Raw genomic sequence first — 12,875 nt, forward strand, 5'->3', positions numbered from 1 at the left:
GAAAACTGAAGCTCCGAGCTCTGTGATTAACTGCTGGGTGGAGACCACACATGTCGAAAGGAAAGTCGGACACCCGAGCTTTGATATGTGCTAGCAATAGCAGTGATCACTAAAAATCATGGCATCCAATAGCCAAAATGACTTGCCGCGCGTCCTGGAGACTTTTGTCCCAGATACTGTTTAATCAAATGTGAGTACCCGAAAAGCACACTGTCTAGATATCGGTCACAACTAGACTGCATAAAACATCATCTGCTAGCAAACATTCACCACCAAGGACGCGGATGTGTCCTTTATGCAACAGCAAGGAAAGTAATGTATTGTAAAAGAGCTCGTATTTAGCACACTACTGTGTTTTGTTTTCTCATAGTATGCGGACAAACACTTCCTATGGCCAGGCTACTCAATGGCAAGCTTGGACAGAGAGATGAAAATCCGTGGATGGTAAGTGGTCGAGCCTTGCTATATATACATTCGACTGCATAAAAATATGTGAAATGAAAAGAAAAAAACACGAAAAGTTATGAGAAATTTTGACTGCCCTAAACATGCGGGAAAAAATACCAAAGAAGTGATACGTATTTCATTCCCAAACTTTAATAGGGGTTACCCCGAACTGGGTTGGAGTGGCTTAGTGCAAACAAATTAAATCAGCTAGAGGCATGGAAACTCTTTTCAAGACTGCATTTAGAGATACAATGCATAACTTGCTTTGCCCAAGAAACACGTCTTCAGTCCAAACGTTTCAACATGAGACATGAGTGATCGCACTCAACAGAGTACTGCGTCCAGCTAATTGATTCGCCACACAATTAAGGCGTATTCTTAGATTTTATGACCATTCTTCATTTTAAATATGTGTGTCATTTCAGTACAACGTACATGCACGATCGGGAGCGCAAAAGTTGACGTGTCTTAAATGCAAAGAAAAAATATTTCAGCACGGTCACGTAAGCCAGTTGCCTGGAATGACTAAAGGTATGAAGGATGTGCCTGCACTATCCGCTTGCAACAGTCCCTCGCTACCGGGTCACGACATAGATCTACAATGTATTTCTTTTCTGAGAACACCCACGTGTAAAATTTTGCTGCCGATAGTATCACATGTCCTGCTATGTCTACTTTTTCTACCGACAGAAGAGTTGCTAGTCAGTGTGGCTATGAAAAATTGAAAGAATTATAACAAAACAAACAAAAAATTATTATGGATTAACCCAGCTAATCCAGGATATAAAAAGCAAAAAGCGAGATTGAGGTCTTTACTGACCCACGGAGCCGGTTTTGCGCCTTTCATCTAGTGAAAATGAGAGTTTGCAAAGTTGTCAACGCCAATGAACTTTATGAACTTCTTCGGCTCACTTGTTTTGTTTGGTTTTTGATCCTTTTGCCGCCGTTTAGCAAGGCGTGCCTCTCGTGATTCTGGCGTTTCAGCCGCTTGTCTAGCCTTGCACTTTTCCATATTTTCGCTGCTTTTGAGCCAACTCCCACGCTACCACTTCTGGGTCTTCTTCTCCCCCTTCCATGGCGAAAGGTCAGACGAGGGAGGCAGCGCGCGGCGGCGACGACGGCTGCGGTAGCAGCGATCACCTGCGCTCCGCGTGACGTCACTCGGTTTCACGGTCAGACAACGGATTCAGCGCGCGGTGGCTACGACGGCTGCGGCAGCAGCGGCCACCTGAGCTGCGCGTGACGTCACTCGGTTTCGCGCATGCGCAGCTGTGGCAAATCTGTAGTGTGGCTCACGCGAAGCCCCGTGTTGACGAGCCTAGTGAAGCTTTTCGCTTCAAAATCAAAAGAAGAAAACAAGCTAGGGGGTATGACAATCAATAAGTTTTGCATGCGCGTTCTCGTCAGCTCTAGACCTGCTTGGGCTCTCCGACCCATTTGGATCCGCGCAAAGGGTTACTACTCAAAATGCCCGTCATGGGCTAACAAACAAACGTTGGTTTAGAAACGCGGGTTAATTGCATCCTAGTCGAAATAAAGGAAAAGAAATGGGCTTGGGAAAAGCATGTAATGCGAAGGCAACATAACCGCTGGTCCTTAAGGGTAAAGAAGAGGATTACAAGAGAAAGTAAGCGTAGCAGGGGGCGGCAGAAAGTTTACAGGGACAGGGTGGCCATAGCTGGCAAAGAACAGTGGTAATTGGAGAGATGTGGAGAGGCCTTTGCCCTGCCGTGGACGTAGTCAGGCTGATGTTGATGGTGGGTGCCACACGCGGCGCGCGGAACACATGAAATTCACAGATGATCACCAATTGGAGAGGTTCGTTGTGCAAGTATATATAAGAAAAAGAAGTACAATATCGCAGAGGAAAACACAGATAACCGAACATGTTACTATTAAAAGCATTGTTTACACTGCTGAAACAGAGTCGCCGTGAGACCGGGTTTTCTCGCGTCGGCACCATGTAAACGGCTCACTTCACTTGAGTCATAACGGACCCGCTGTGCCAGTAGTGTGTAGATAGAGACGCTAATACGCCTTCCATAAATGTATGTGAACCTGAAAGCAAGTCGGAGCGAAGCGAATGGGTAAAGTTTATGGCCGAGGGAGCGGTAAAAAAAAAGCATTTTAGACGGACCGGCCGAGTCGGCGGGGTAGATTTGTCGACGCGTGAGCAGTGAAGCCGGCGAGTAACCGGAGATTGCACTAACTTCTGGAGAATGAGCCAAGCTGGCCAAGCTGCATCCCTTAACTACCCCAACTTCCAGCTGCAGCGCAGGGCGGCACCATCATCCGAAAGCTACTTTGCGCAGCCATGGATGTAAACAGTGGCTTATTCTAGCGGCCACTGCGCCAGGTCGCTCCGGTGCGCTTCTGTCGAAGCCATGTAAGCGTTGCTATAATGGCACGGAAATATTTCCAAGGCGAGCGCTGCAATATTAGAAAGGGAGATCAAAACAAAAGCCAGCCTTGAAATAGTGTTTAGCAACAACATAACCAGTTGTAAAAGCATGAATGTGATCGAAAAACTAGCGTCACGCAATACGATAGGATTTAAAAACGACGTAAATAGTTTAAAATGTATTAACCAAAAACTAAAGCGAAACGCATAGAAGATGGGTTTATAAACAATCATCACATCGTGATAGATTCATGTTTGACCCACGTGATAAATCAGTTTGACTACTTTAAACCCAGTATACGACCGAAAGCAGGTGTGTATTCTTGAATTGAAGGGGACACTTAAGCACCGCTTTAAGGTTATGACGCTATATATTTAGTCGGTTTACGCCTATATATACAGAATCGGCAACTCCTCGTACTACAACAAGCGCAGTGGCGCAGCGGTTAAGCTATGCGCCACGGCACTGGCAGGTGGTCGTTTCTATAACAGTCACCGGTAGGGATTGTATGGCCCATGTTGTTGTTTCCGGGCAGACTCTCGTTCAGTCCTCCGAGCATACCCCAGTGACTACCCGAATCGCTACCCGAGCTTGCCAGAGTACCTCGGATAGAAGGCTCGGGTAGTAACTCATGTTGTTAGACAAAGGCACAAAATCGAAAGAACGTACGTACTGTGACAACATTCTTGGTCGGCGTTGGTCAACTTTTTACTTTCGCACTATAACATCACGTCGACTGCAGGCAACTTTTTCCGGGAAGTCAAGAGAGATTACCGGCGCTCTTATTACCGCCATTGTTACCAAACATATGAAGTTCTCTTTCTTCACGCATTAAAGAGATGGAGGGGTCTAAGAAGGGGCAGGTGCTCAGGAAAATGCGCATGCGTTCCCCTTATCTTCTCGGCCCCCACCACGTTTCTTTCAGTTTGCTCTGCTTATGGCTACGCAGCCGCAAACGCCTACTCTGCTCATATGCGCGTCAAATCGCCGACAGTTCTCCAGAGGGAGTTGACAAACGCCCTCTGACTCACTTCACTCTTACTTTCTCTCTCTTATTTCCAGCTCCCCCCCCCCCCCTTTCCGTATTGCGCCCAATTCCCTCTGTACTACTGAATACCTCAAAAAGACTATGAAACGTTTTTGAAGACTGCCGGTAAACGTGTTCAGTGCGTACAACGAATTCTATTAAGCATTAACTCAAAGTGTATGGATAGAAAGTTGGGCTAATTGGGTTACGTTCATTTTAAAGGAAAAATACAGCGCGAACAGAGACGACAGACGAAGAAATAGATGCACAACACAAGCGCTTGTGTTGTGCACCTATTTCTTCGTCTGTCGTCTCTGTTCGCGTTGTATTTTTCCTTTAAAATCAAAGTATAAGTCCTTGAAACAGACCCTGGGATTTGTCATTAATTTTAAAATACAGTGATTTTTATAATTTACGGCTCGATTTATCACCACGTAGTGGCGGTTTTCGGAACTATTTTCTAGAGTCTGTACGTAACAAGTACTGGTGATGACGGGGTGAACGCCATGCCATCCGACGCTGCAAATCGTTGCAGTGAGGACGTCGCAGACACACTTACAGTAGCCGCGAATGTCATCTGCTCGTGTAGACGTGTGCGGACCTCTTAGGTATGAGCTAGGTCATTAAATGACTTTCGCGCAAGGTTCCTATCTGCCGCTGTCTCACCCTTGAGCTGGTGGTTCCGCAGTCATTCGCCGTTTATTTTGCATTCTCCCGAGAAGAATCCCCTTGTTGTGTCGTCATCTGCAAAGTCGCTGGGCCAGAGAACTCAGCCGCGTTATTACTACATACCAGTGTGATTGAGCTGCCTGGAACGCTTTATTCTGCCAGCGTCGGACAACCACCGGGAGTGGGCAAACCAAACCTAGACATTCCGGTCATGTGGACCCGAATGTCTGGTTTCGGTCACTCTGTCACCGTCGATGTCTTTACTCGCCGCGAAGTGATGTTCCCAGCGACGAAAGCCCATTTCGTTTTTTTTTCAAAGTGCGGCAGCATTACTAGGCCCATTTTACTATTTTGGGCATGCGCACGTGCAGTCTTGGTCAAAAGTCTTAAAGCCAAAGCCTTTCGCTTCAGCCGCATAACAGAGCCATTGCGGCATTATCAAAGACCGGATGACATTCTATATCTAGCAGAAGGTTTCTTCTTGCCGTAGAGAAGCTTCATGCTTGACTTATGTTTTCAATGATCAGCTACACGGAGCATTCTAGGAGCCTTCATTTGGCTGCAGCTGAACGCTGTGGCCTTAAGACTTTTGCCCACCGTGTTGTGGGCAACTTGCCAGGCCTGGGAGAAGACTTTCAAGGTAAATGCCTTCAGGGCAAAAGCATATAGGCCAAAGGCCTTTATGATAAAAAGATTTAGGTCAAATGCCTTCAGGGTGAAATTCATGTTAAATGTCTTCGGGGTAAACGAGACCAAGGGCATTTAGGGCAAATGCCTTTATCACGAACGGAACTTAAGTACCCACCGTAATTGATGCTACTGCCCGTTATTCCGCTCTTAGCCACGCTAAACCATCTAATAATTTCTTTTCTTTATCTGTTTCCTTTCACCAACCTGAGGTGCAAACACCTGGTACCTTTTATGTGTTCTATAATTCCTCAACCGTGTTTAGTGTTTGCTCTTAGCTCAGCACCACTGCATGTTGCTGACGTCTGCACTAGTTTGACCATTTTATTTGTTTGATTCCCTCTTCTTTTCCGCGTTTATCTTCTCCCCCACCCATTATTTTTAGTGACTCTCACTGTTGGTAGGCTTGTTACTTTCTTTCTTTTTATGTATCCCCGGTCATGTAACCCCGGTCTTGAGAAACAGTAAATGTCTCACAAAGTGGTTGCTTTCGTTACATTCATGAACCTTAATATATCAAAGCTTCATCAAGGCGGCTCTACAGTCGGAAACGTTGTAATAAATTTTCTTATGTATCATTTCTCTCTATTTATTCACTTAACACATACATACACACAAACGCGCGCGCACACGCACACAAAAACAACTATATATTGAGGCTAAAAACTGCTTATTATCATAATATATTTTATGTTACCGCCAGCGCCTTGTCCGAGACGCTTTTTCTGTTTTAGTGTTGTCTTTTTTAAGTTTGTTTTTTATTCATTTTTTAAGTTCTGTGCTCAAATTGGTGTAAATTGTGAACTAAACTCAGAATGTAGTAGCAGCCGTGAGTGTGCCCATGCAGTCTTTGTCCTCGCCTCGGAGCTGGGCTTATACCCCGATGAACGTAAACTAGCAAGGGCAGTTGAATAATAGAGCGAGAGCAGGAATGTGGCACTTTTGAAAGCACAAAACAGTCAACAAGGGTAGAGGCGGAGCCTCAGTCAGCTAGCTAAGATTCGACCAGAGGGCTTAGCCCATATGAAGACAAGTTTTCTTGTCGAAACATTGGCTAGCTTGATTAATCTTTTCTACAACCCTTCAATACGATAGCAATGCGGGAGAGTTGGTGATATATATTTTGAAAACAACAGCGCGGAATTGCCCGTTTTCCGCGCTGTTATTTCTTAACTACAACCCTTGTTCACTTCTTTGGTGTTGCATGCTGTGAGGTGATGACAGTTAAGGCCAGTCTTAAGAAGCCTCCCTGAAATTTTTTATAGAACAATTTTTTAAGCTTTGGGTGCGTTTTACAGTGAGAAATCTCTGCAGCTTACAAGCGTATTCAAGTAGTGAACCCACCAGAGGTTGACATGTGATCATCTTGGATTTCTACCGTGCGCTTGTCAACGTCCACTTTATGCAGCCAAGTTTCCGCGGTGTTCTTTCACAGATAGAGTTTGTATATCAAGCTTCACGTGCAACACATCTTAGATTACTTTCACAATGTCGGGTGAGTTCAGCACCGGCATGCCATGACTACTGCTGTAATGGCTCGCCTTTCTTTTCTCTATTTTGCCGACCAGGTGTTTTTGGCGATAAATTTTACGGAGATGTCGTACTGCTCCGCGACTCTACTGACAGAGGTACACCTCCTGACCGCGGCGAGCTGCGTTTACCGGTAAGAATAAAAATATCTTGTACAGTAAAATCCGAGCTGCTTTACAAGGAGACTGACGAGTCAAATAGTGAAGCTTTTAAAACTGAAAGGCTGGAAAAGGCTTACAATCGGAGTCATGAATGTTTTCCGTTATTTGAAAACAGTGGCTATGTATGAGAGCCTATTGCAGCAGGCACCCCACCACTTGCGCAGGAACCGCACGTACCCAGATTGGATCAAGGCATACTATTTGAGCACTGAGCGACTCAAGGGTGACTTCTTGTACGTGGACAAAGTGCGAATACACACCGACTACAACAGCACGACGCAGAGAAACGACATCGCTATCATAACCGTACGTCAAGTCCGCAATGGCTTTTCGTTGTTTCGAGAACGGGTGGGGTAATTCCGTCTAAACGCTGTTTAGGTTAATGGTGATACATTTGCGAGAAATGCGATTACGGTCGCAGGATGTTAAAAGGCAAATGGAGGAGAATTGACTAGTTGCGCGCCCTTGAGACCTTCGTTGCTTATAAAACGCCGAAACTGGCGGAGCACCTTGATGGAATCCTCGGCGCGACTTAGCTACCCGTGTGACATTAAGCAATTTCCAGAATGTCGACCCAAGAATCTGCCCATACTGTTCCGCCAATGCGACCAAATAGAGCTGAAGAGCTGACCCTATAATGCCGCCGAGAACTTGCCAGTTGGGAGTTAGAGCAACGCCATCGATGAGGTCCGTCGTTTCTAAGTCGACGCAAATGCCAAGGACATATTTCAAGGAGATTTTCTAAATAAAAAGTGGATTTAAACAATCATGATGCTGTAAGCATGGTCTTAATACCCGGAAATACGTGTTCTGGAAGAAATTGAAACTTGCATGCAGTTTACCTTTTCGAGTGTTGGACTAACCGCGACTATCTCTATGAGTGCTTAATTTCGTTCAGTATTGGCCTCTGGGTAAGTCATTTGGACGTCGTTTTCACGGAAGAACAGAATCTCATTATTTCTCACAATTCATATATTCGCAGAGTGTTCTATTCTGGCACCAAGACATAAAATTGTAATGAAAGCGTTTATTTTTCACTGCACGCTTCGAAAATGGTTCTCACTGCTTAGCTGATCTGAAGGAGACTATTTTTTAAATTTCTTGAAAGATTCAGTCAGTTCATATAGCCCGAACGCGCAGTCGACTCCCTTTGGAACAGCATATAATCTGTTTCACACATAGCAGGCAACGCCGCGGAGGCTGCGGAAGTAGTGCGCCAGCGGAATCATATTACACCGCCGCCTATCATTAGTTCCTTTGAAACTCCCGTGTGTGCTTGGACGAAAACAAAGAGCGGTATAAAACCACGTGATAGCTTTGAAAATCACGATGGAAGATGTTAGGCGCTCAGTTCTTGGGCCCTCCGGCTGTAATGTTCACTGAGTGCGATCTACTTTTTGGGTGCGGATTGAGTAGGAGCGATTTGCCCTGCCAACCGCGTTTCATACCGCGACATGTAATTCTTGCTTCGTGAAGTCTCGATGAGTCGCAAGACGAAAATTTGGCAAGAGGTAAAATGAAGTGCAGAAGGTTCCCAGTCAAGGTACTTGAGATTCGTAAAAACGAAGTAAGCTTATGTTGACTGCGGTTGCATGGCGAACTACTTTTTGGGCACGGACTTGGCTTGCGCAAACAGGGGCGCTAGATTTGGCAGCGCTGCCTCTCATGTACGACGCGGAGTATAGTTGCCTTTATAGCAGCAGGAAGCTGAATGCAGAAATGTCTTCCCGCGAGCGATCAAAGGAAAGGTAACTCGTGACTTCTCGAGAGTACGTACTCATGTCTATTTAATAACACTGTGATAAGTAGATTTTTGTCGCATATAGTTTAGGTTGACCGATTTCTGATATTCCGGATGTGTCATTTTGTTGGAAAGATTTACTTATAATTGTGGATGGCATTTATAGCGTGGCATGCTGTTAGCATTCGTGGGGCCCCTGAGCGCCATGTAGTAAATCCAGTTTTCAATGGGGGAATAGCGGATTGAAAGCACGTCCTTTATCTGTGATGGGGCTGGCGAGACAGCATAGGCCAGGTAACATTAAGCAGCCATAGCTCAGTGACGGCACAGTGTGGCTGAAATCAATATGCTAAGAGATGAAATTACAAATTCGTTTGGTTTTGGACATATTTAAAAAGCTTAAAGCTTCCCGCTTCCCGATTGTGTGCTCCGAAGGGGTCTGCGCAAGGTAAATATGCGCAGAGCGTTCGCTTATGAGTATATAGTGTCAGCATGCTGATCAGTAAAGAAGGGTTGGGCTAGTTGGTGCACGCGAATAGCTTCGACGTGGTAACTAGCAAGTTGTTTCGGGAAAAGTCCGTCATCTTTTCTGCTGTCTTTCACGCAAGCGTCGCATTGCCGGAGCAACTTAGCGAGCACAAACTAACCTCACCCTTTAGTTGGGCTTATATTAAAGGTATGACAGGAAATGCTAGCAGTTACCTTTAAAAGTTTGCGGCAAGGCACCACATTCTTTGAATCATGATACTAAATGAAGATGGCTTAAGTTGACAAGACGTATGACGTGGTGAGTTGAAAACTTTAGCATGATATATAATACTCAATGTAAGGCGTGCAGGACCGACAGAGCGTAGTTTGTTGATTCCGCCTTCACATTTTTCTTGCACTGAACTTCGCAAGAGCGATGCTAACGGCGGGAAATTTTCATGACTCAATTTCAGTCGCCATAATCAAGCAGCTGTTGTGCAATGATGCGTGCAAATGCGTTCGCAAACACAGCAGGTGAAATTCGCACGCCCTGCAAGCGCCTTACCAAAAGTTTGGCCACTGTGCAGGTGCAAAGGCCCCTGGTGTTCACGCGCTACACAAAGCCCATCTGCATACCAACCAACCACATGAACGTCACAGACATGCGAGTCACTGTGGCCGGCTGGGGACGCCTCAACGACAGTAAGCAACATTTTTGAACATAGAAAACCGAAGGGTATAGCAGCAAACCGAGCTTGCGCATTTTGTTATGAAGAATAAATTCTAGGCGCAACGTGATGCGAGTAAAGCATTTTAATGGTTAATGAATCTAGTGTAATTACACTGTACTAAGACGTAAGTGGTAGCGGTGCGTTCCATATTAATTTTGACCACGAAGTTATTGAGCTGTATTTTAGGCTACAGAATATTCACTGATTATGCGCTCTCCACGGATATTATTAACTGGAGCGGTTTTGTTTTGATATAATAAACAGTTTTTGACAGCTGAGAAGTTTCGAAATATCAAACATGCACTTGCACTCGCACCAGACCCCGGTATTTGGTGTTAACCCGAGAACCCGCGATGCTCCGAATCCCTGGGAAGGGACCAGAATTCCCGTCCCCATCACGATGGAGCTATGTAGTTTCAGGTTTCGCAGGTATCCCGATCCCTTTACGTCAGATTTTTTGACGAACAGAGCGCTGTAATCATCACAGCCTTTGATGATAACAATTAGCAGGCTTGTTAAACAGCGCACATAAGAAACGTAGAGGGTTCGAAAATGGTTCACAGCTATCAAAACCCTCTAGCAACGTCATAACAAGACCACTCTACTTAACTTTTTCCATGAAACGCGTATGCCAAGTGAATATCACGTAACCCAAAATATAGTTTACTAACGCGCTAGCTAATTGCATAACGGGTGACCGAAAAGCACGCTCGCCAAGCCCGAAGCTTAATTTTCGCTTAAGAAACCAAGCGGCGATCATTGACAGTGTTCGCTAGAGCAGCCAGTCCCTCGTTTCGTTTACGCGCGCCGATAAACATTTCATGACAAACAGAAACACGCAGGAATTCTTGGTGACTTTGAGCGTCTAGAAAGGCGGCGAGTGTCACCACCAAGTTTGCGTCATTGTTTGCAGGCTTGGAAGACGTGGTTTGCTTATACGGAAAACTTTATCCGGTAAGCCGGAACTACCCGACTACTGAAAATTAGTCTTTGTAATAGTTTTCTTTTAGGGGTGGGGGGTGGCGGGGGGAGGGGGGGGGGCAAGTTTTCTACATGCGATGTCTCCGACTAGACAACAATATACCACATTGATCCCAGTGTTGCAAATTATTTATTGAGTTCTCAGTGTTTATACGAAGCTGCTTTTGAAGAAGTTTAAAGCAGACATCATCATAATTTTCGCGAAGGCTTTAAGTAAACTACAATTTTGTCTATTTATAGTAACATACAAGTCACTCGCGTTTGAAAAAATTTTGAAACGAATTCGACGGTGTTATGTACTTAATATCAGTAAAACAGTTTGACAAAACGCTTCCAGCTCTCGTAGCATTTCGCCTAGGCATTATTTTACAGCAAGACGGTGGAAAGTTGTATGAAACGAAAAATACTTTATGCTGATGATTATGGAATTTTATCGGGCAAGAGCGTCTATGGAAAAAAAGCGCCAAGGCACAACGTATTTTCGACTTCTCAAGGGGAGTCAAAGAGCCATTTACAAAGCATTTCGCCCCAAATAAGCCGAGCACCAGAGCAGGGTAAAGCTTGTACCCATTGTGTCCCCGGTGGGTACCCGGCGGCACTGGGGATCGAACCCCGCACTTCCCGCATGTGAGGCGGATGCTCAACCACTTGGCCACCGCTGCGGTTAAACACTCTATGCATACATTATATTTCATGTAGAATAAGTCCAACGCGTGAATATCTACAGCTGAGGACAATGTTTTTCGTGATCGTAGCTAAATATGATGGATTTTCAGAGTTGCGGGACGACGTAAAATGCGTAGAAACTTGATGTCAAGGTAATCGTTTATGCACTGGTAAATGTGCGCATATGGTGTACTAGATAAATCTATGTTTTGAAAAAAGAATTGTACAATTTTACCACCAAGCTTTTAACACTAGAAAAATATTCCTGCAGTGAACAGGAACAATTTTTCACATTTAGGTACCTCGGATTACTGTTACATGCTAACGGTTCTAAGGTTGTTCTCATAGCTACTTTCAGAGTAACTATGACAGTGAATATTATGAAGTTCTTATTGGGACAATCTCACAGTTTGCAAGTCCCGCATGGGATCCGTACGCTCAGTACACGTCATCGCACTTAGTAGTGACTCCACAAGTCCTTTTTCCTGGCGTAGTAGTTTAAGCGGTTTCTCAGAATAACTATAGCAAATCACACAAGAATTTTGCTCGGAGTCTCTTAGCGAACAGCGAAAGTATGTTCGATGAAAGCTGTCGCATGCGATCTATACGTTAACGCATCATCTTACCTGCGTGGGCGTAAAGACCGCTCATGCAGAGCGCTGCCACCTCCTTTCTCCGTCCTTTTCACTCCTTACAAAAAAAAGAAGATATGAATCTCTTCAAACATATTTCCTTGCCCTCATGCGTTGAGAAGTGGAACTTCTTGCCAGAGAATGTCTTTGTCCCGTAATGGTGAATCTGGTTTCAGGAGGGTATTCGCACAGGTTACACGGGTTATCGCATTCAAGAAGAGCGACCGACTCACTGCGGTACGTTGAGGACGTTATTGAGGATACCTGGCTCATAGGTTGGGGACGGCCCTGTGAGGCACAAGTAATTTGTGCACTCAACGTCCTCTTGCAGCTGTCTCAAGACAGATTCTCGTTTTTGAGCACTATCGCAGTCTAGTTTAGGGTACCGCTGCCTAGCGGAAAACAGCGCAGTTAATCAACGACACGAAACAGGAGGACAATATAGTACCTACTTTTTATTGATATGCAGACAGGCACGATACGTACAAGAGTACACCACGCGGTTATCTAAAAGCCAGTTGACACGTGAAAAAGAGATGAAGAGAGAATAAGTTTCTCTCAGAGAGGAACAAAAAATGGAAAATTTGATGGGCCAGCGCATACTATCAACATACATAACAATTATGGCAAAAAATATTTTAACTGGAAATAGTTAGAGCGCAATTTGTTTAAATATTGTAATATTTCACTATAAAAATCAATATATCCGCAGGTCTCCCACCGGCAGGCTTGA

General features: G+C 44.9%; 1 protein-coding gene across 3 annotated transcripts in view; it reads left to right on the plus strand.

Moving 5' to 3' along the window:
* The window catches only part of LOC144104915 (transmembrane protease serine 11D-like), an 83,441-nt gene that overhangs the window by 44,762 nt on the left and 25,804 nt on the right, over nucleotides 1-12,875 (plus strand). For all 3 annotated transcript variants that reach the window (XM_077638145.1, XM_077638148.1, XM_077638146.1), the window contains exons 3-6: nucleotides 371-444; nucleotides 6,801-6,895; nucleotides 7,088-7,229; nucleotides 9,720-9,834. In XM_077638145.1, coding sequence (XP_077494271.1) covers nucleotides 371-444; nucleotides 6,801-6,895; nucleotides 7,088-7,229; nucleotides 9,720-9,834 — 426 coding nt within the window. The remainder of the gene's footprint in view (nucleotides 1-370; nucleotides 445-6,800; nucleotides 6,896-7,087; nucleotides 7,230-9,719; nucleotides 9,835-12,875) is intronic.

Source organism: Amblyomma americanum, chromosome 9, assembly GCF_052857255.1.
Source record: "Amblyomma americanum isolate KBUSLIRL-KWMA chromosome 9, ASM5285725v1, whole genome shotgun sequence".
Taxonomy (NCBI): domain Eukaryota; kingdom Metazoa; phylum Arthropoda; class Arachnida; order Ixodida; family Ixodidae; genus Amblyomma; species Amblyomma americanum.